Raw genomic sequence first — 24,054 nt, 5'->3', positions numbered from 1 at the left:
ATCCTACCTATATTTCTCCTTTTTCTACAGCAAACGGGTTTTGGGCAGCAGAAGGCGGGCATTACTGCTAGAGCGTGATGATTGATTGGCGAGCGGAGCAGCTCATTGGCTGTTCGCGCTCACTGACGTCATGAACGCACATGAGGCGCCGTTTTAAACTCCTATAACTCGAGTTTAAAAGCTCTTAAAAATATAACAGCAGTGTTAAAATGGTTTATGCTGTTTTGTGTTCAGTGAATGGTTGCATTCTTTTACATTAAAAATGTTTAAGTGTTTATAAACTATGAATTTGCTCAAATGCTCCATATCAACCCATTCATTTTGGACTCACTGGAGAGCGCCCTCTAGCGTCTGAAAAACCCGGAAGACATTACAGAGCGGTAATTCTCTCTACAAGTTCTCTGCTTATTGCCAACACGGGCTTCTACTGTTTTGCCCAACACAAACAAAAGCGTAGATACGAATTAACTCCGAAATAGAGAACTTATTCCCCAAATTATAGCAAAAACTAATGTCCATGATTATGTGGGTACTCTGCTTTATTATTTATTCCATTTCAGTGCAGTTTTTGTAATATCTGGCAGGCGATATCTGGGCATAGCTAACGGCCAAGCGGTTTTGTTTTCAAATTAAAGGACCGCCTTAAGCGACCGCTGATGGCTTTAGTAAGTTCTGTTTCTTGAACGTATTATTTGATTTCTTTCCTTTTCTTTCTTTATTTTTAAATATTAGGTTCCTGTACCCGACTATCTGACCTGTCATCTTATTGATATTACTACAGCTGCGTACATGTTAGGCTTCTTCCAGCGAGCGGTAGGTAAGGTTAAATATCTCGTCAACACTGAAGATCCAGCACAGCTGAGCTGCTGTGAACTGTGTGAGTTATGACCGCTCGGTTCATCTCGCAATGGAGGCAAAACTATAACACAGAACACTCATACACAGCTTCATGAGGGTCACTTACCATGGTGGTGGAGGTGGAGAGTTTCTTTGGGGTGTATATGCTGTACTGTACCAACCCGAAATTCAAGGGTCGCATCTACATCGGCTTCACTGTAAACCCCGAACGGAGGATCGGCCAGCACAACGCAGGACGACACAAGGGGGGAGCGAAGAGAACCAGCGGCAGAGGCCCATGGTAAACACCACAGACTACTGTATACAATAGTCTACGATAAACACGTATCGATTCTATCCTATGACAGTGGTTACGCATTCAGTGCTGATTTATTGGTGATCCTTCTTGCTCTGTTGAGAATGATGTTCTTATTACTCTGTAGGGAGATGGTCCTCATCATCCATGGATTTCCCTCAGATATTGCAGCTCTAAGGGTAGGTTTGCGTTCTCACTAAACCGCTTTCAAATAAATCTCTGATTGCCTTTCGTTCTCCCCCATCTCTTACTGGGTTAGTGAGTAGATTTTACCTGTTATTATGGAAGATTAAATTAGGTATACTCTACCCCTGAAACTTATATTTTCTGGCGACGTTTCGTTACAATTTCACTAATATTTTCAACCTCTGCGAACGTTTCTGGGCCTATTTCTATTTCCACTGTCTACTGCAATTCATCTCTTACCCACTGGCGTGAAAAGCAAGTACACTAGAGTGAAATTGTAAATAAAGCTACATGGAGAGTAGAGCTGGGCGATATGGCCGAAAACGTTATCACGATAAACAAAATTCATATCGCTCGATATCGATACATTCCGCGATAAATGTCAAATCATGATTTCTTTCACGTTTGAAGGCTGATTTTGCTCCTGGGTGGTTAATTGTGGTTTTAAACTATCACTTATGGTCCGATCATGACAAACACTCGGCAAACAGTGGAACATTTCACTAATCTGTCATGGAAGAGTGGGAGAAAGTTTCTGAGCTGTTTTTATCAGCTTGAAAAGCACAGCTGCAATTTTTGTAATAGTCATGATTTAAGAAAGAAAACAGATTATTTTCAGCTGTCTGGAGACGAGCGCTCGGCTACCCCGTTACAAATGCTAAACAAGTGGCCAACAACAGAGCTAAACTCTTTAGTTTCTCAACAACATCAACTCGGTTCGGTAGGTCACTGCTGTCACTCCTACCACATCCATGTCAGAGCAGATCACAGTATTCAGACACCAGCTAGCGACGACTGGATTTCCCTATGCTACCGTAATAGTTTAAGGGGTGAACCGCAGTATATCTTACGTTCGCTGTGTAAAAGCATTATCTGCAGTGTGAATCTCTCACACCAGTCACAGAGTCCTCCTTTTAGGTATGTTTAAACTGAAAGCGGTGATTTTGTGTCTTGTTTGATCTACCGTATCATCAATTCACCGTGTTGTGCCGGAGCGCCGCTTCAAGTTAGCCAGCAGCTAAAAAACAGCTAGCCTGGAAAGATAGCGCTCTCCCGCTCTCCAATGCCTCACAGCTTCCTCAGTTTACTTTCGAACATGAACCCACTTCTTTCTTTAATTTTTGTTGCTCGAGAATGCACTAATACTAAAATATGACGGTTGGCGCTGTAACACGGCGCTGCAGACAAGATTTAACACCGCTAAAGTTGTTAGGATGCACGGAAAGAGGTGAGTTCGCTGTAGGACAGTACAGTTACACCACTGACCTCGTCACTCACACTCGGTCACAGGAGAACAGATCGCCGATAACATCCACTCAAACAGGGAATGTATAACTCCGCGTTTCAGACGTTGCTAAAGTATATTTGGCGACCCTTTTTTTACACGTGGCCCCCTCCCTCTCTAATCAAGTCAAAAAATTCGGAAGTGCGCCCTCTCCTGGCGACAGCAGAGTAGTGTTGCTTTCCTTGCAGTAGAAAACGCCACCAGGGCTTTCGCTAAAACGTGGAAGTGTGAGAATGGTGTATTATATTGAACATTTATTGAACCTGTCTTATCGCTCTATCGAGGAAAAGTTATATCGCGATACTAATCGTTATCGTTTTATCGCCCAGCCCTAATGGAGAGGTAGATGAATTGAGAAAAGGTCATGTGTTAAAAACATCTGTCCACAGATACGGCAGTAAAGTGAAGGCAGGTAATGTCTAGTCAGGTCAGATAATTAAGGAGGCTATTGTGTAGGCCGCCTCAGTTATATGATTAATGCTGAGATAACTTTAATGGGGACCTATAGTAGCCCGTTAAAGAAAACGCTGTTAAAGAAAAATGGTCCACATTTTGGGATTGTGTTCATTCTCCTGGTTGCGTGACGTGACAAAGTAAATGCGCACCATGTGATGATGGCCAGGGAGAGCACACACAGACAGAAGCATGGATGGATCGTGGAGCTTTATTTAAAACATACTGGTACCAAAACAAGATAACTAAAAGCCTACTCTGGTACATGCACACAAACTCCTCCCTGATTCATCACAGCTATCCTTAAAGTTCACTTGAATCAGGGATCACAAAACGTTTTCCTTCCATACTGGTTTGTCTTGGTGATGGTTGGGGATATTATGGTTGGGGTTAATGTTGCCCTCCCCCAACTGCTGGTTCAGGGGATGTAATCTGCCCTGCCACTGGTGCACGATATTGTAATCCCTACGCTGGTGCAATGTCAGGGTTGGGAAAAATGCTTTGAAAATGTAGTGATGGCTGAATACTGAATACACTGACCAAAGTGTTTTCAGTAATGTATTCTGTTACTATATATATGAAAAAAAATTCATGTTCAGAACACATTTAATATATTTAGAATGCATATTGATAAGGCAAGGAGGAAAACTCTAATTTACACAGTTCCTCGCTGTTACTACTTGCTAGTTTGCTTCATGTAATTCATCTGTTAATATCATCATGTTTCATGGAAAATGTGCTTATCAATTAAAGCAAGTTCTGAAATGTGTAACTTTTTCAAGAAAGTCACTGACCTTCAATCAATGATTGCGGAAAAGATGGTCTTTTAAATGGTATAGTATTATTGTTTGTGCTTAATATAACTACGCACATGAACTAACAAAGGGAAAAAGTGGATTTGTTTTGTTTTTAGGTTGACTTTAATCGGGAGGTGGATCACTTGACATTTGACTGTGGTTGTTTGGCAGCTTCGCCTCCGGACCATCATAACCACCACTCATGCTATATTGCATTGAAGCTTTCCTATCAATATTTACCTAATAGGTTGGACTTTTACGTATGCACATTTCATTCTGCCAGCTGTTTGCCAGCCAAACAGTGGTTTTCTGTGATGATCTGTGTGTGATTCTGCTTGTGGAGCAAACTTGAGAGGCATCACTATTGCAGGGTTTGGCCATGTTATAACATATTTTTAGTTCACATACACGTGACTGACTTGACCGGAAAAATAACAATCACAGAAATGGCATTGATTATAGATTTTGTGCAGCCATAATCTAAGACCACCACCAGCCTATTTTTATGATGCATGCAGTTCCTCAGTGTTGCAGAAGTACTGACAGTTGTATACTCCAAAAATCGTACTGTGATGTAATAACAATAAAATCTTGGCATATTGCTCAGCCCTAGACAACAAGTATCAGACCTGCTTTTGTTCTCAACCCTCATGCTGTGTGCTCTTTCATCTTGCCTCAGTTTGAGTGGGCATGGCAGCACCCACACATCTCTCGGCGGCTCTCACACGTGGCCCGGCGCACTCGTAAAGAGTCCAGCCTGCAGTTCCACTGGCGCGTGGTCTCCAACATGCTGCGAGTGGCACCATGGAGCCGCCTCCCTCTGACAGTGCGCTGGCTGAGGCAAGAGTATCGACTGGACTTTGAACCTGGTCTGCAGCCACCTCTACACATCCCTTTGACCTTCGGCTGCGTCAGGGCCAAGAAGAAACAACAGCAGCAGGAGGACAAGGAGCAGCAGGAGAGCGCGGTGGAACGGTGTCTAGTGTGTAGAGAGATTGTGAAGGTATGTTTACACCTGCATCTTCATGTTGTAGGCTTTACCTTTTTGTTTCTGTGATAACCGATCCTAGCAAAGACTGTGAGGGGAAAATAAAGTTATACTGAGATTTTAACTGTCCTGTTGACCATTTGCAAAATAATAAGCAACACACACCACTCCACCCCCGCTGTCAAGCAAAGTAAATACTGACAAAACAAGCCTGCAGTGAGAACAGTGATGGTATTAGAACCCCATTTCCAAAAAAGTTGGGATGCTGTGAAAAATGTAAATAAAAACAAAACGCACTGATGTGCAAATCATTTAAACTCTATATTTCATTAAATATAGTACAAAGACAACAAATCAAATGTTGAAACTGAGAAATTGTATTGATTTTTGAAAAATGAATGCCCATTTTGAACTTGATGCCAACAACTCATTCCAAAAAAAGTTGGGATGGGGGCATGTTTACTACCGTGTTCATCACCTCTTCTTTTAACAAAACTCTGTAAGCATTTGGGAACTGACTAGACCAATTGCTGCAGTTTTAAAGGGGAAATGTTTGCCCAATTTTGCTTTAGCCTAGAGGACACCGTGTCCATGATTTCTAAAACACTTTTCCACTTCCCCTCAGTCCATTTTAAATGAGCTCAGGCCCAGAGAAGGTGGCAGTGCCGCCTGGATCCTGTTTATGTACAGTTTCTACTTTGCGTTTAAGATTTTTAATTAGCATTTGTGGATGCAGCGAAACTCCTGCTTAGTAGATGTCAAATCTTGGCACTGTAATGTACAGTGACCGAAACATTTCTCTGGTTTGATTGATGTAAACGTGCTTTCCAGTGTTAATTTTTGTTTGTTAAATTGGCGTACATCCATATTTTGTTTGTTCTGTATGCCTGCACTGAACATAGAACCAGTTAATAAATGTTTTTAAAAGTACTCCTCTCTGTGCTTCAACATTTTTCTTTCAGTTACTGAACTTTTTAGTCTGTTAGCACAAGTGCTTTTGATGGAACCAGGTGGCCTTAAGCTGAAAGTTTGACAAACAAAGCAACAGTAACTAAGGGAGGCAAGACTTGTCAGAATTTTGCCAGTGATCAATCTGAAGAAGCAAGCAGAGTGAACGTTTTAATATCTAAGTTGTCAATCTTATCAGCATCCCTGAGCCAATAGGGATGCATGCTCCAAAATCTAGACTGGTGATTGGTTGTCTAAATTGCTCATTATAAGCGTTCAGGAAAACACATTACTAATGAGACACTTTGTTTCTCTCAGGCAGCAGACAGACTGTCTTGCTTCCATCTCTCCTGTAAGATGGTTTGCCATCTGATTTGCTTAGCAAAACATTTCCTAAAATCTGAGCCGACCCATCTCATTCCTGTAGAGGGGGACTGTCCTGGCTGCCATCGCTCAGTGCTGTGGGGTAATTTGATTCGCCACAGAAATGGTTGTTATGGCGATCTGGAAGAAATTTCTTCATATTCTTCTCAGGTAAGTACCTGCCAACCTGTGCTGTAGTTTTTTGTGGTAGTTGATCCCAGTGGTTCTCAAACTAGTCCTCAGGCCCCCCATATGGTCCATATTTTTGGTCTATTACTATATATTGCAAGTTAGGTCGGAGTAAAAACAAGGACCATCTATATGAAATTTGTATTCCATGTCTTAATGGCCATTAACCTTAACCTAATAGCCTTAATGGAATTAACACATTCCTCCCATTTATACTTTAGAGGGGCTCACTGACTGCTGGTGTGGGAGCTCACCAGTAGGTGGTGCTGAAGAAAAGAGCAGAAAAATTAAAGCCAGGAAAAACTTAGGAAAGGTCATAAATGCATTTACATCATCTACGGCGCTTTTATGGCCCTTACCTCCTTCCCGTGTGCTGCAGTAATATTTGAAGACGGTTTGAAGATATGAAACAAGTGAATACTGCCGAACCCTACTCTGGGGGGGCCCCACAAGACTGGTTTGAGAACCACTTTGTTATGGTGTTTTTCCACCAGGCAGTGTGGTGTGGTTACAAAGCCGTGATCACACATTTTGTTGTTATTTCTAATAAGTACTGTACCTGAGCACCTGTGCTCAAAATGTTCTCCCCTCTTGCTGGGGTGCCAAGCTTACAGATCTGGAACATGTGGAGCTAGTAATCGTGTGTCACTAAAAAAAAAACACTAAAATCGCCAAAATTGTCTGACTGTCATATAAAACCAAATGTAATAACAGGTAAATAAGAAGTTGAAGATCCTCTGTTGTTTTGTGTGCAAAATCATATTACCACACACACTAAAGAGAACTCTGCCTACTGTAATGTGGTGAGAAAAAACACAGGTACCATAGTGTAGATAGTTTTGGGTTCAGCTGAGTAATTGTACTTTGCTGTACCATACTGCTCTGTGGAAAAACACCATTCATGCCTGCCACAGCATAGCCTATGCAGGTAGTTATCACATTAGTGATAATTTATGGCTGGATTTTTAACATAACTCAAGACATGGCCTTTTATTAAGAAGCTTGGTTTGATAGGATTTCTCAATTCTGCTTTTTATTATTCTTCACACAGGGTCACTGGGCAGACGAGTTGCAAATATGAAGAGCATGAACTAAATATGATGCCTTTAACATGAGCTGCAATGAAGGCACAAGGATATAGTCCTGTTTTCACATTGGTTTTTACAGACTGAGATTCATCTGACGGAACTGTATTTATTAGTATTTAAAAAGCAGAAACTGCAGTCTTCTTCCGAGGTGCTCACCTTGTAAGTTTACTGTATATGGACAATGTAATAGTTGTTGAACCTCAGGCCAACTTGATGAATTTATGGTGGTCTTGAGATGCACCCAGTGCTACTCTGTTTGGCTGAATACAGAGATGATGCAAGTAGAGCAAAACCTAGAAATCTAGTGGTGAAGTATGTCTCATAGATATCTATAATTTCTATTTTACAATGAATTATTTGTAATGGTTTTTATACTGTCACTGCCCAAAAAACAAGATCTCAAATGGTGACTGTACAGGTGAAGGCAAAAACTTGGTTTACTTTTAATGTAAGTAAATATAACAATTTATTTAAGCAGTTTTGGAACATTTCCATTGGTCCATTCATCATGAAATTTTCACATTTCTCTCAGAACAAGATTTAGTAGTGGAGTTAAATTGGAGCAATGTCTCAAATATATAGCCACTGCTCCACATTCAACTCCACTACTGAATCCTGTTCTGATCTTTGTTGAGAATATTTCATAATGCAGACGTGTTGTGTACCATAAATCATGTGAAAAATATTTATTAAGCAATAAAGCAGTGAATTTATATTTAACACTAGAGTCTTCAGTGTTGAAATGCGAAATCCATTCAGATGCTGTTTCTTAAGTGTACATTTCACATGACATCTTTGGAATTGTTACTTATAATAGTGAACAAAGTGAGACTTACTAAGCTGCAATTAGAAAAGTTTTCTTTTCATGATGACCAAATTGGCGAGCCCAGTATGTGAACTTGCATAGCATTCAAACTGGAATGAAAGAAGTCACTATGCACTGTTCCTCCACATCCGAAAAAAAACAGGCTATTGCAACTTCCTCTGGCTCTGTTGTGCAGTAGAAGAAGACACTGTCAGGATTTACAGAGGTGCTATCTGTTACCATGTCCTTCAGAAGTATTACAAAGCCATCCTTGGCCAAGCTAAACACAAATTCAGGGACCATTCCTCCATGCAGAACCTCTCCAGATCACTGTGGACTCTTCTTCAGCTCATCCTACAGGTTTGGGTCAGGGGACGAGGGTGGCTGTGGCAAAACCTTAATTCTGTGGTTAATGAACCATTATTGTGTTGATTTTAAGTGCTTTGGTCATTGTCCTGCTGGAAGGTCCAAACTATGGCCCAGTTTAAGCTTACTGACTGAGGCAGTCAAGTTATGTTTTTCTTTCTGCTGGTACTTGATGGAGTCTGTGATACCATGTTTCTGAATAAATTGTCCAGGGCCTTTGGACGAAAAACAGACCCACAGTATCGCAGATCCACCACCATATTTCACATTGGGGGATTACATGGCTGTCATTGTTTCCATGCCAAACTCACTTCGGCGATTTGGCCTTATCTGACCATAGAACATGGTCCCAGTTTCAGTAGTCACAGAGTTTGCTGGTCGTTGACAGCAGAGACCTTCTACTGGCATCTTCAGGTGTTTTAAACCTCTTAATTATTTTTTAACTGTGTTGCTATTTTCTTGTGGCCTTTTTGCGATTTGTGCAACTGAACAACCTTTTGTGGCACATTATTGCTTTATTCTCTGGTCTTTCTCATAGGTTCTTCATGCCCAGAACTTAAAAATGAATGGAAAAATACTTCAGTTAGATTTTACTCCTAAGAATTTAGGGATGCCAACAATTGTGGCACACATAGATTTAAGAAAAATGTTTATTACATGACAAGATTTAGTTTTTCATTTCAATTATTATACTTTAAATAAAGGCTTGATGATAATATTAATTATAATTAATATTATAATTTTGATAATATTTTGGATGAAAGATCAAAAGGACAAGTAAGTAAGAAAGAATATTTTTGCAGCTCAATTTGCTCATGATTACCCATGGTGCCAATATTTACGGAGGGCACTGTCTTTATTACAACGTCCATTCTTTTCAGGAAACTGAAACAATGTGCTGGAATTTATTTCTACACCTCTGAAGTTCAGTTAAATTGCATTTTCTGTTTCTCATGATCCAAATAATCCCAAACATATTCAGTGATGCTAAGATTAGTACTCTGGGGTGGTCAGTCCATAATTCAGAGAACACCAGCTGCTGCTTTATTTGATCTGCAGAACTTTCTTCTGGTTTCCTTTTCTCAGCAATAGCTTCTTGACAACTACACATCCATTCAGACTCATTGTGTCTTTTCATAGTGGACAGAAACAGCAGTGGGTTTTTTTTTCAGATCTAAAGTAAGAGTGGAGATTGATTTTCTCCTCTCTCTCTCTCAAAGATAAAAGCACTATTTATCTGATGGTGACAGGTCTGGAGGTCTACCAAGTCTTGCACGGTTGTTGGTTTAATGATTTTTTTATTAAACTCCATTTGTAAGAACTCCTTCTATTTTTCCTCATATTTTAATAACTTGTAGTTGATGACTGTTTGACTCAATATTAAATGAACAAAAGTGGGGTCTCACTTTTACACAGTACTGTATGTACTTCAAAAATACCGGATGTTGGCATCAGCCCACGATTCCCATACCAGAGGGTCGTTAGTTATGATGTCTTGTAATCACAGAATTCCAAAGATGTGCTATTTTTTATGTATGTAATATAAATATTTCTTGTTCCTTATCTAAAACTGGAACCGAATATATATCTAGAAGCACTGGAAATATTCAGAACAAATGTTAAAACAATACACATTACATTTTTGCTTTTTGGCCAGACGTGACAGATGTACAATTGTTACTCTTCCACAACAACATAGTGTGAGTTTCATGAAACCATATTTTCAACACATCATTCAACTTTCCTGTAAGTGTACAGCAAAGGAATGTGAAGTACATCTTAGCTGCTAAGACCCTATAGTGAGCATGTTGGTATTGTACAGAGTACCTACAAAACACTAATAAATGTAGTAAATGAACAAGATAGATCATAGAATGATTCTGCTATCAAACTTTACTTCGTGCTGAACTGATCTTACAAAACCTGCTTTTATTTTGAGTTTAAATCTTATTTTCAGTTGTTTTGGATGTAGTGAAGTGTGATCAATGGACTAAACTTTATCCTTATTCCTTTAACAGTTTATTTAATTATTCACTATTCTGCTTTTACAGTCATATGCAAAAGTTTAGACACCCTGGTCAAATGGTTTCATTGATTTTCCAAGCAAAAATAAGTTAACACATCCTCTACACAACCTTTAAACTTAAATATGGATGTTTAACATATTGTGAAAAATAAAAATATAAAATGTGTCATATTGTTTGCACAAGCTACATTTTTATCAGTTTTATTTCTTTCTAATATGTTAAATTAAATGAATAAATAGTAATTATGCAATAAAATGTGCAGAATTGTCTTCCCTGTAGTGGATGTGTTTACTTCATTTCACTAAGAAAATCAACAAAATGTAATTTAAACCATAATATTGTAACTATTAAACTAATTGTGTTTTTTTTTGTATAGTTGAGTCCAAAGGTCTGAAATTACCAGTGAAAATACTTCTGTTTTGCAATTCAAATTAGATTTTTTTTTTTTTTTACCAGAAATTTCAGAATTTAGTCTTTATTTTGTCCCCTGTTGCTTTGATGGCAGTATGCACACATGCTGACATGGACTCTAAGTTTGTGCAAAAGCCTTTGTTGAATAGATCAAGTACACATGAGAGCCGTCTGAGCACAAACTTCAATGGAAGAGATAAGATTGAAAAAATACAAAGAAAAAAAGTCGTAACATGGCAGACTCTAAATTATTCACAATTGTAGAACTTTCTTTTGTTTATCTGCAGGTTTAAAGTGGTCTCAGACCTTTGGACCCCACTGCATGTGAAAGCACTGCATATTACAGCATATTGCATATATGCTGCTTCATTGCTCTTCCTAGTGGAAATTAAAAAAATGAATTAAACAAAACAGTGAAAAAAAAGTTGTAGAAAAGTCAATGTAATGACATGAATTTAAGAAATGTGATATAAAACCATAAAACACATTACAATAATTGCAAAAATATTTCCTTTATTGGAATTTACATAACATTCCTTATAGAGATAAGCAGTTTACAATTGAATATACAAGTACGCTTTTGCTGGACAAAACAAGCTCGCAGTGAATTAGTGAAGTGAGTCTGAAAGAGGAGTACTGCTTAAAACCACATTCGCCTATAACCCAAGTTGCTGTATTTAGGCCATGTTTACATACAAATACTTTTTTTTTTTTAAGTTGCTGTTATTCATGAGTAAAAATGTTAATATCACAATATCTGATTAAACACTGGCAAGAAATTCATTACATTTAATGTTACATTAATGTTTAATGTTACACATTCAGTACATACTTTTAATGGTGTAAATGTGTAATAAAATATTTGCAGTTATGTATGGGTTAGATTTAAACGAACTCAATATATGAACTAGATGGTTTGTTAAATGAATAGCCTTCACTGAGGAGCTGTGGGTGCGTTCACAACAATCATGGGCTGTAAGAAGAAACATGAGCAGAAGATAACACAGTTAGCAAACAACGGCATCTTGAATGGACAGAGAATATGGAATATTAGGTGTGTTTTACTGGGTTCTTACCACGCTAGTCTGGGGTGAGCAGCACTGAATCACTTTGCAGCAGAATGCAGCTAAGGTGGCAGAGATGGCAACCTGAGCTGCCTGACATAGCATTGCTAGTCCTTGCAGATGTGAATGTGCCTCCTGTGGATAAGCAGAATAAATGGTCATTTTTCCAGTTTACTAGTAGTACCCCTCTGTGTACAGTGGCAGATTTTGGATGTTTGGTTCATATCTACACATCAGTTTATTCATTCACAGCACATTACAGTAGGCTTAGCATTCTTGCTGTTAGCATTTTGCCACTCATTGAATAACTGCACTTCACACGCAGCCGTGCTCGCTGCCCGTTACAGATCTAAAAGGCCAGTCTAATAAAATATGAACGCTTTGGAAGCTGCATCATTTGTTGTTCCTTCTTCTGATCTGAAAACAAAAATATATGCACTGATTCAGCTTCCTCTCGAACCACTCATCCTAGGATGCTTTTAAAGCTGCCCTGGTGAAGGCTCTACCAAAAACATTAATATAGATCCTTCCATACGCAATAATTTTAGACCCATTTTAAATCTTTGTTTTCTGATCAAATTTTTAGAAAAAGTTGGTTTAAAGTATCTAATAAAATATATAATATCTAGTATTCAACAAATTATTTGAGAATTTCCAGTCATATTCTAACCATAGTACTGAGACAGGACTGGACCACAGGCTTAGTGCTAATGCACAAAATAATTCTATTTTAGTCTTATTGGATCTTAGCGCTAGCTTTCAACACAGTAAGTCACAAGTTTCTAATCCATCATCTTGAAAACTGGGTAAGCCTCTCAGGCACAGTTTTAGAATGGTTTAAATCCTAGTTAATAAATAGATAGCTCTTGGTTTTACTGGAAAATCATTCAGCAGAAATTATAACATATTTTGTGGAGTCCCACAGGGTTTAATTTTAGGGCATTTACTTTTCTCTTTGTACATGATCCCTGTATGTGATGTCATCAGGAAACAATGTAAATGTTTGTAGCTCTGCTGATGTCAATTATACATTTCCATTCCTTCTGAAAATCATGAAACTGTCTACAGGATGTTTTACATGCTTACCAGTTGTGTGTCAGATATTCCCAGTGTCAAGAAATCAAGAAAAAAGTGCATTCTTTGTACTAAAATTCAAAGAAAGCTTCTTTGTACTTTTGCTTCATATGCCACACCTGAAGTAAGAAAGATAGTATAAATCTTAAATTCTGAGTAGGGGTGTACCGATACCACCTTTTCTATTCCAGTATGGATACCTGATTCTTAAATATCTGCTGGTACTGAGTAATATATGTATGCTAATATTTATACAATTCCACTTTTTCAGTATTTTGTTTTGGTAAAAGCTGTGTTCTGTGTCACAATTCATATTTAACTCCCATATTTATCAAATGCAAGAAATTTGAAATATTTTGATGTGCAAAATAGCAAAAACAGAACAGAACTCAACATCAACCTGGACTAACATTAACCCTAAGAATGCATTGATACCGATACTGGTATTGGGTATCAGGCTGATACAGCGCTCATTTACTTGTGCTCATAAAAATTCACCGATACCAGCAGATACCGTTGGTCACTTTAAACATTCTGCCTTGGCTGATTTTCGCCATGAATACACTGTGATTTTAGCCTGTTTTAGACACAATCACAACTGCTTCTTATCAAAGTCCGTCTGTGCCGACTTTCCTCTGACTAAATACATTAGCAAGGTATAAATGTCAATATGCGATTTTTTTTTGTAAACTAGGCTGTAGAGAGTCCGTATTGTCTTACTGTGCACATCAATGCCTGCTTTAGCTTCAGTGCAGAGTGTTAGCAGCGCTGCTTAGTATCTCTTTGCTCAGTATTGAGTGTGCATTTTAAATGAAACAGCTTTATTTGAAACTGTCCATAAGACACAGTTGTCTGTAGAGGCTGCGTTTCATGTATAAAATCGTAGCCTTTTTCTGTACACTATAGTCTATTCAAATGTACAGTACAAAATAAAATCACCAAAGAACAAGATTTCTCAAATTGCACAGTGTATTTCTGGATTTAAAGGCCATTCAACTACAGCTCAAGCAGACAAATAAAAGACTCCCAACAAGACGTAAAACTCGAAACATGAGTTCCTCAGATATAACAGCCTCGGATGCGATTCATGCTGCTGCTGTGCAGAGACTTGTTGAAAGAGAGAGGCAAGGATCAAAACTATGACTGGTACTTTACTTACAGTTGTACAGAGTGCTTCTTTGGCTGCTACTTCTCCAGCGCTACTCAAACACAATAACTAGCTAATGCACATCATTTAAAATCAGCTAGATCTTAATGATTTAACTGTTAAGGCACATTTCACTTATTTACACCAACAACTACTTCATTCCAAGTAGGTTGCTCGGTATGGTATCGGACTCAGTATCGGCAAGTACTAAAAAATATGTAGATGCTCTCGTACTCTGCCTGCAAAAACTAGTATTGATGCATCCGTAATTAACTCAGACACAGAAAGAATTCCGTATATCTCCTACAACTATTGCCTTCCTTCAAAATACTGTCATTAAAGATTTTGTCATGAGCATTTTTGCAACTGTTTATCAACATATTACATCTTCTGGTGGCAGTGACGCGCATGCATGTCAGAAACTGCTTCATAGTATCGGTATTCTCTTTCCGTGCTTCGTTTCTTGCCTGCAAAGCAGTCACTAAAGTTGCTTTTTATAATTTGAGAAATAATAACTAAATCTTGGCCTTTTCTATCTCAGAGTGATACAGAGAGACTTCATTCTTGCAGTTGTTACAAACAAACTTGATTACTGTGATGCTCTTTTTTCCTAAGAAAACAATCCATCTACTACTACCACTCATACAAAATTCAACAGCACAGATCCAAATGAAAACAAAACAGAAAGCTCATATATGCCCATTTAAAATAACCGCACTGGCTGCCTGAATGTTTCAGGACAGATTTCTTTTTTAAATGACCTTAAAGCACCCTTGTACCTCACAGAATGTCTGTCTGTTAACATTTCTACATGTGATCTTAGATCTGAAGACAATGGACTTCTGCAAATTCCCTCCATAAAATACAGAAACCATTGAGAGGACTCTGTTACTATGTTTTAAAAGTATGAAACTCAATTCCACCTTTTATTATGCAGTCAAGCTCGATACACACTTTGATCCATGGTATTGCTCATTTAACCCAAAAAAATTGATGTCTCCAGACGTTCTCATTACAAGATTATGTTTGGTGCCGCAGTACTACAAACTGTGTCATTAAATCAGTCTTACCATCAATTTATCACATAATTCATGCTGCGAAGTTGCATTTTCATAGTGATAGTCCCAGCAGTGGTTAGGGAAACAGAGGTCAACTGCTATCATCAAACTCATAAGAATGTAGATCACTGATGCTGCACATGTCACTATCTGCATTCCCAAACAGGCTTTCAGCTGTTAGAAAACAAAACACACACACAAACTGAAGCATGCTTACCTTTACAACATTGCTATGAAATAACCATGCACTGCTAGAAATGCACTTTATTTAGAGGGCTCACATCTTATGATGTTTGTGGTTTTATTTACAAAAAAACTTTTTTTCTTTGTTCTTGAAACTGTTTACTGTTGTTGTACTAAGAAAACCTGTATTTCTATTTTTTAATTTTTAATTTTTGTACACCATTGGCCCAATTACATTGTGTGAAAATTGTATGGACCGATGGAAATGCTCCTGAATTGAGAATTTCTAAATTGAGACATTATTAATCAATTCTTGCACTATTTGGCAGCACAGTCTTTTACAGAGTGGTGAAACCCTCCCCATCTTTACTTCTGAAAGACTCAGCCTCTCTGGGATGCTCTTTTTATACCCAATCATGTTACTGACCTGTTGCCAGTTAACCTACAAAAAACAATAACATTTGTTAGTTTCAATATGTGATTTGAATTAATGTACAGTTTGAATTATTTGCACATCATTACATTCTGTTTTAGTGACGTAAATACAATTCATACAATGTTTGATTTAAATCACTTATGGGCGTATTTCACTCAGTTTTGGCATAAAGCCACTTAAGGTAGCTTTTAAGTAAACCCTGCTAGCCTTGCCTGGCTAGTTAGCAAACTAACGACACTATTGCCGTACTACACAATATAAATCTCCATAAAATCCATATTAGATCACACAGATCTTGTACTGAAGAGGCAATGAACCTAAAGTCTTTAAGTGAAATAGACAAGTAAACACTGATCATCTGGTAACTCAGCTAACCCCTGCAAACATGCCCATGTGGGCCCAATGAGGGCTACCTGTGGCTTGTGTGGGTTCGGACTAGCCAACAGATAACTCTGTATTAGCCCACTGTGAGTCAGCCCACAGTGGGCCCACATCACTGAACTCACAGTGGGCCCTTAAGGGTTTCTGTTTAGGCAGTACACCACTGGGCTTGCCTCTCAGATAACATGACACAGGCTCACTGTGGGTCACTACACACTGGGCACACATTAGCTAGCCCACTGTGGGGCCTTAATGGATTTGGTAACCTGACACAGGCCCACTGTGGGCCCCTAAGGGATTGGATTAAAGGATTATTTTAATCATTCAGATTTGGCTGTGTGGTTGATGACATATTTTTCTGTGGCATGACAAACAAACTCAGAACACATATTACTGCTTTGCACTTTTTTGTATACTTCAAGTGAGAACATATTAAGGATCCTATTGCAGTTCTGTCCATCTCAACAGGAGGACTTTGAGTAACTTGCCCAGTTAAGTTATCAAAAAGTTAAATACTACAGCAAAATGTCAACTGAAAGTGTCACAGATTTTCTTTTCTTTTAAATGACTTTTGAATCTAAATTTAAGTACTGATGAAAAGAAGAAGAACCAGGGCCATTTAAAGATGTCACTGTTTTCCAGAATTTAGTGTGAGAAGATGCACTGTCTTTAAGATAGTGTAGTATTTGTTTCTGAAACAACAACAAATCGGTATTGTGCCTCATTAAAAAAACTCCTGGCTGAAACACTCCTTATAATTTTCTTATGAAAGGGTGGACTGCCCTGCTCCAAAGTACGTAAATGTGTTGGTTTTTGTGACATCATATAAACAATAAATTAAGAACAGGCCATTTATGCAACTTAGTTTCTAATATGGATCATATGGATTGGGGAGTGAATGTTACATTTTAAAATGCTGTTTACATACTACATCCCTTTCATTATATATATATATATATATATATATTTATTTATTTATACAGGGAGATTTACTCGAAAGAGGCCCCGATTATTCTGTAATAACTCTCGCTGGGATGAAACGATCTGAACGAAACAACGTGCAACTTGCTCCTCAGTATATGGAGCTTCAAACAAGCCGGATGCCCCGGCGTCGGAGTGACGAGGTAGGCGCCGGACAGCCATTGTGACGTTTAACCTACATTTGCAACTTCCGGGTGCATACCCCCCATACCCCCTTCCAGCATTGCATGTAATGCAATCAATTACACATACGTCAAGGTATGTAGCGTATTTTTTTTGGTCCAAATTGCTTCATCCTAACAGGAGCTACAGCAGAATATTTGGGGCATCTTTCGAGTGAATCTACCTGTATATATATATATATATATATGTTCCATGATATGAGCCCTTTAAATAATTTTAACCATGTGTCAACATGTGTCACTATGCTTACTTTAGGAAGGTGAAGAGTCTGTGCAGCTATTGCCACACTACCAGCTATTATTCCCTTCATTATGGAAAGAAAATGTACACTGTCAGACACTGCATTAAAACAACAAACAAACAGCATCACAACAAGGTTCTGTGTTCAATCCAGTTAAGATGACCTAATTCCAAACATAAGTTACATACGAAACATCATTAAACTGGTAATACTTACAATTGAAGAAAGGCTACCAGTGATGGTACTTGACAGGCAGGCCCAGTCATTTTTGTGCTTAACAAGTATGATATTCACGAAAAAGAGACTTAGCATAATCTGTGTTAGCTGTGGAAAACAATCACATAAATATCTCATCTGTTTTGTGAGGAAACAGAACAACATATTACAGTTGTAGGTAACATTAAAGATAAAGTAGTGAACTTTGGAGGCAAGTTTGTCAACACACCCCTAAAGCTTTGGGCTCCGCCTCCAAGTACTTCTGTTCTCGATAGGGGTTTTTCTGAAAGGTGACTTCCACCAGTGCTCCTGTTTCACTCGGAGCATTATGGTTTTGGGTTCCAGGACAATGGTCAGCTGTGTCAACAATCTCCACTTCACTGTCACCTGGAGACATCAAATCAAAGTATTCAATTACATGTCCAAGTTCAAATCACCAATTGGATTGTAGTATTTTTTTTTTTTTTTGAAGATTTCACACATTCTGTTTTGCAATGAAAACTATGAAACTACAGTCAAACTGTAGTTAACTAAAGTTAAAGTTTGAACTAAAGACACCCTCATTTTCTGAGTGAAAATCAGTTAACACATCCTCTACAGAAGTTAACACATTTAAATATTGCATTTTTCTGCTAATATTATTGTGCAATTTCTATTTATTTAGTTTAACATATTGGAAAAAATGAAAATATGAAATATAAAATAATAAGTGCCATAATTTTTGCACAGGCCACATTTTATGTTTTTCCCAGTATGTAAACAAAAAGAAAAAAAAGGTAATTGTGCATTAAAAGTGTGTTCCCTGTAGAGGATGTGCTAATTTTTTTTCACTTGGAAAAGGGCACCCAACATTTTGTGCACAACTGTAAATAGAAATAAGGGTTTAGCTTCTGTTACAAGCTTGACATCATACCAATAGAAGAATTGTTTTCTGTGCTATATAGAACAATTTTCAAAATAAGTTCTATATAGAACCACATACAACATTTTCCATCCATCTGTATAACCATTTCTCCATGCAAGGACCATTTAAGCATGAAATGCATATAGAACCCGTAGTTCTCAACAGAACCGTTGCTGTTAGTAAAAGAGCCATATTGTTTTAAGTGTGTTGAGTCTTCTATGTATTTGATCACTCTAGATTGTTTGGCTTTTTCCCATATTATTCCATTTCAGGTAGTGTAAGGGATTAGCCTGTCCCGCCACAAACAAATTACAGTTTAAGCATACTAAGCCTACACAACATGCAAAATCATTACACCCCAGTCCACTCACCATTCCCCACTATACCTAGTCATTCAACAAAACATTTTGCCCTGCAAAATCATAATGCCATCATTGGCTGGCATTAGCAGTTGCTGCGGGAAATTATGAAGCAGCTGAACCCTCTGGTCGGGGCCCAGCCAAAGGGTGCTCAGCCAGCCACCACTGCTTCTTCGGAAACTCCCTCTCAGCCACCCCTTGTTGATCCCTCCACCAGGCAGGGGTACACACCCTGGTAGCCAACCCCTCGTGGTATGCTGGGGTATGCGGGGTTGCGTGGTATACGGGGTTGCAGAGGGTTCCTGCTGCAGTGCTCAATAGTATTCAAGCAGCAACCCTCTTGGTTCTTCAGGGAGAAGTCCACAGTAGCCTACATCCTTTCACTCCTTACAGGTAGGGCTCTGGTTGGGCCACTTCTCTGTGGGAATAAAACTCCCCTGAATGTGCCACAGGTGAAGCATTTGAAAAGGCTATGTGCCAAAACTTCGCTAACCCGGTGGGGGTAGGGAAGCTGCACCCAGACGCTTCCAACAGGGGCTCAACAAGAAACTCACGGATGAGCTAGCCACTTGGGAACTGCCCTCCTCTGGAAGGTCTCAATACTTACACACATCAGAGAGACCTAGACCAGTGACACACTTCCCACACTTGTCTTCGGTTCCCTCTGGTGCTCCTCTTCCATGGGGTCATCGCCTTGTGGAGAGCAGCCAGAAGCTATGCAGTTAGGTGGTGCATCCCTTCCTAGCCGTAGGCCCAAGTCACAATCTTCTGAACCAAGGCATCCCAACAGCAACGCCTGCTCATCAGGAAACGCACAGGCGCCACTCATCACTCTTTTAACACTTCATTAATGAAGTGCTGAGGGAAGCCCTGGGTCACTATGCATATGTCTACCTTGATGACATACTCATTTGTAGCTGATCTATCAAGGAACAAATTGGGCATGTCAGACAGATCCTTCAGTTATTACTGGAGAACCACATGAATGTCAAACTGGAGAAGTCAGTGTTCCATGTCTCAATGGTATGCCTTTTTGGTTCCGTGGTATTCAAGGGCACCCTCTATTCAATGTTTTCAGGAGTTTGCCAACTTCTTCTGGCACTTTGTTTAGAACTTCAGTTCTGTGGCAGCTACTCTTACCGCTCTTACCCAGAAGACCCCAGGACATGTTCATTGGACCACATCTCCTTTTGAGGAGATTAAGATGCAGCTGACTTCTCCCCCAGTCCTCCAGTTGCCCGATCCTGAAAAAATGTTTGTCATTGAGTTAGACAACTCAAATATACTCACCCAGCGCCTAGGTATGGCCAATAAGCTCCACCCCTGTGCATTCTATTTGCACCATTTTGCCCGTTGGGGAATGGAGGCACTGACTTGAGGGGGCTAAACATCATTTTATGGTCTAGACTGACCACAAAAACATGGCCTGACAACGGCTATACCCCCTTCAAGCAAAATTGGTGCTATTTTTCAGTCACTTTGACTTCTTGTTGTCCTATAGGCCAGAATCTGAGAACACCAAGCCAGATACCCTATCTTGACAGTGGGAACCTCCGAGGCCTGACCCCTCCCAGGAACACTGCATTTCCGTTCCTTGGATCCTAGCCCCCATCCGGCTGAAGCTGGAGACCTTTGTCCTTATACTTTAGACTGTTTCTGTGTGAAGAGGGAGCCCCGCCAGCTTGACCCCCTGCACCACATCTCATTGCATGGTCCCCTGCCTATATGATCCAATACCTTCTGGACTTCCGCCGAGTGTGGGATGGCACCCAGTATCTTGTGGACTCGGAGGGCTACGGTCCCGAGGAACGGTCATGGGTCCTGGCTCGCTACATTCTAGATCCGGAACTCATTAATGAGGTTCTGAGGATGTGTGCTGCAGGCCTGGGGACTTTGGGGGCCATCCCTAGGAGTGGGGGGGTTCTTTACAGCACAGGCCGATAGCAGTGAGGACCGGCTCAGGGAACTCCAATTTCCAGACGCCCACAGGCTGATTAGCACCAAACAAGGAACACCTGTGCAACACTGCACTTAAGCCCATGGCAAAGTGGCATGGGCTTTAGTGGTATGGTAATCAGTAAAAAAGAAAAGAAACAAATAACTTCATAACAAAGAAAGAAAAGAAACAAGGTCTGTAAAGAAAAGAGAAGAGACAAACAGCTCTTGAACAAAGATAAGAAAAAAAGCAAGAGCTGTAAAAGAAAAGACACAAACAGCTCCAATTAAAAGAGAAAAAGAAATAGGAGCTGCCAAAGTAAAGCAAACAGATAAATAGTTCCCTATACAAAAAAGGCTGTGAAGAATCTGTGCCTCAAAAATCCCAGGAGGTCAAAAAGAAACTTACTCAAGAACTAAGAACCTCAGAACTAATCCTCCTCTTATTTCCAGAGAGGGATTATTTAATTTAAAAAAAAAATCTGTATTTAAGTATTTGACCTGTGATTTTGTGAGGTTTGTGATTTCCTCCTTTCCCTAAAATTACATGTAAATCTGTATATACAATTAATTGAGGCAAATTTTGATCAGTGTTGTAAAAATGCAACTATGGACCTCAGTCACCACGTTTTTAGCATTATTCACATAAAATAGTACCATTTACCCCATTATAGACAGTGGCTCCATATCAAGTCCTGTCGGTCACCTGTCATACACATACACACAGACACACAAAGTGACCCCGAATAATCAACTACTCGACAATTCGATCTAAGGAAACTGATTCAAATGCCAAAATGTGGATATGAAACAAGGATCATTCCATTCCTCACATATGGGGTTGCTGAATATCTGTTTTTACATAGATTTTACATAGTTTCCTGATTTCCACTAATAAATCAGACATGCACGTCCACACAGAGCTGGCCCAAGAGAGGCCCTAGAGAATGCACTACAGAGAAAAATAATGTTCACAGCTGGCCCAGCAAATTGAACCCAAAAGCCAACATACATAATGTGCCAGGAGGAAGCAGTTGCTGTTTAAAAAGAACATCGGGGCAAGACTAAAGTTTGCTAATCAATTTCTAGGTGAGGACCAGGACTTTTGGAACAATTTGCCATATACAGACGAGTCAAAGATATTGTTATTTGGCCACAGTACAAGAAGCCATGTTCAAGAGGCTTTATTGTCATTTCAGCTACAAGTACACAGTGAAACAAAACAACATTCCTCCAGGACCGCGGTGCAACACACGAACACAACTGCAAAATAATACTATATACACAGTGCAGACAAAACAGTAAAATAAATACAAAACAGAACTCAGGCAGTGTATTGTATTGTGTATGACAAGTTAGCAGATTAGCAGATAGCCTAGCATGAGCATAGCAGTCACTGAGGGAGCAGCCAAAAGAGCAATCGAATGTGGTTGATTCATTCATACATTATCCCAATGTATATCATACTTGCTGTCATACTAAAAACAGACAAAAGTTTAAAATAGAAAAATTTAAGTGCATCAGTAAAACCCTTTGAGAAAAGTCAAATGCGTTTTACTTGTGAATAATGTCAACACATTTAACGTTTAGCCTAGACGTCTATTAAATGTTTCACATAATTACACGTATGAAAAGTGTAAATAAATGAATCATCGTAAGAGAAAATTACAAATGAAAAAAAAAACTGCATCACGTGAAACGTTAACATGCAGAGAAAAGGTAGAAAAGGAAAATAAACATGTGAAAGTCATTTTGTTCTGTGAGGGAATCAGTGTGGGTTTAAACAGGAGGTGAAGAGCAGAGAGAAGGAGAGAAGAGTACAGTAAACAGAGCTGTTTCAGGATCCGGGTTGGCCACTCTGGTTTAAGCTGTCTGTGTCTCGGCTGCAGTACTGCTATGTAAAAGAAGCGCTTTGTATCAGTCTTCGTCCTCATCACATGCTGTCTCTCAAAGACACCCTGAGAGGTAATCGCTCAGATATGCGCCGCTACATGGTCGCTTTACTTGAACAGCTTTCAACTGCACTGTTTTCCGTCGTGTTTTGTTGTAAATCCGACAGAGTTATAGCTGGTTAGGCTACACAGACGGAGCTAAACTCGCCCAAACGCTGCTGTTTACACGGTGTCTGAATGTGCGCTGCCTAACGGCCCGTTGAGAACATGTCTAATCCAGCCTGTGCGCTGACTTCGCTCCGCTCACTCTTTACCGAAACACACCGCGCTGGATGCTCGGAGGCTCGAAAACCTACCTGTCATTTCCGCTGGTTCCGTGTGTTAAAGTGAGTTACTTTGCAGCTTGAAAGGCCGAGAAGTGTCGTATCTGCTGACAGTGAATCTGAGGGTGTTTTTCAGTTTTCCCGTTACTCAGTCCCGCCCCCCCCACCAAGAAATTTGACCCCGATAAACATCTGGGAAGCCACAGCTGTGGGGTTCAAACATGGCCACAGTTCACTGTCAGCTCCTCCACTCCTACATTAACCCTGTACACACTCACCATGTGGGGAGTTAAGAAGAGCCAACAGTTACGATTTATAGGTTTTATTACCTTCAAACAGTCCGCGCAGTTACAGTAGAACTGAACTCCACTGTGTTTAAACTTCTCTTTCCCGTCAACTTTATCATGATTAATATAGTCTATCCCAAGTACACGACTCAACCTTTGCTTTATCTTACAGGCTCTACGTGTCCATTAGTTTGTAGGCACCTGCTCATCCATGCTGGGGGGGCTCTGTGCTCAGGGTTGGGATACAAATCACTGCTGTTGGAACAAAATCAACCAACCTACAAGTCTGTAAGATAAAGCAAAGATTGAGGCGTGTACTTGGGAGAGAACT

The 24,054-nt window shown here is 39.5% G+C and overlaps 2 protein-coding genes across 3 annotated transcripts; one reads left to right on the top strand and one right to left on the bottom strand.

The window, feature by feature from the left end:
• Positions 1-643: 643 nt before the first annotated feature.
• slx1b (SLX1 homolog B, structure-specific endonuclease subunit) lies at positions 644-8,276 on the top strand. Its single transcript, XM_036597685.1, has 5 exons — positions 644-1,138; positions 1,281-1,332; positions 4,554-4,877; positions 6,129-6,344; positions 7,414-8,276. Exons 1-5 carry the CDS (start codon positions 966-968, stop codon positions 7,441-7,443), a joined length of 795 nt encoding a protein of 264 aa, XP_036453578.1. The 5' UTR covers positions 644-965; the 3' UTR covers positions 7,444-8,276.
• Positions 8,277-11,550: 3,274 nt separating this feature from the next.
• Positions 11,551-23,619, bottom strand: LOC118825812. 2 transcript variants are annotated; one of them, XM_036596640.1, is made up of 8 exons: positions 23,470-23,619; positions 18,253-18,410; positions 18,024-18,131; positions 17,817-17,870; positions 16,013-16,027; positions 15,415-15,576; positions 12,136-12,258; positions 11,551-12,032 (listed from the first exon to the last, which is right to left on the bottom strand). In XM_036596640.1, the coding sequence occupies exons 1-8, from the start codon at positions 23,474-23,476 to the stop codon at positions 11,994-11,996; spliced, it is 666 nt and encodes a 221-aa protein (XP_036452533.1). In that variant the 5' UTR covers positions 23,477-23,619; the 3' UTR covers positions 11,551-11,993. The 2 variants fall into 2 exon arrangements, with proteins under 2 accessions (XP_036452533.1, XP_036452534.1); XM_036596641.1 differs by lacking the exon at positions 16,013-16,027.
• Positions 23,620-24,054: the final 435 nt, after the last annotated feature.

Source organism: Colossoma macropomum, unplaced genomic scaffold (genome assembly GCF_904425465.1).
Source record: "Colossoma macropomum unplaced genomic scaffold, Colossoma_macropomum, whole genome shotgun sequence".
NCBI lineage: Eukaryota > Metazoa > Chordata > Actinopteri > Characiformes > Serrasalmidae > Colossoma > Colossoma macropomum.
Note: the sequence above shows the minus strand (reverse complement) of the source record. Positions and strands in the feature narration are given on the sequence as shown.

Coding starts and splice junctions, on each gene's coding strand:
- LOC118825812 (XM_036596640.1), bottom strand. Junction 17,871..18,023: donor CTGGTAGCCTTTCTTCAATT/GTAAGTATTACC, acceptor TCCATAATGAAG/GGAATAATAGCTGGTAGTGT. Junction 12,259..15,414: donor AATTATGTGATAAATTGATG/GTAAGACTGATT, acceptor GCTTATCCACAG/GAGGCACATTCACATCTGCA.
- slx1b (XM_036597685.1), top strand. CDS start 966: ATGGTGGTGGAGGTGGAGAGTTTCTTTGGGGTGTATATGCTGTACTGT. Junction 1,139..1,280: donor ACCAGCGGCAGAGGCCCATG/GTAAACACCACA, acceptor ATTACTCTGTAG/GGAGATGGTCCTCATCATCC. Junction 1,333..4,553: donor CAGATATTGCAGCTCTAAGG/GTAGGTTTGCGT, acceptor ATCTTGCCTCAG/TTTGAGTGGGCATGGCAGCA.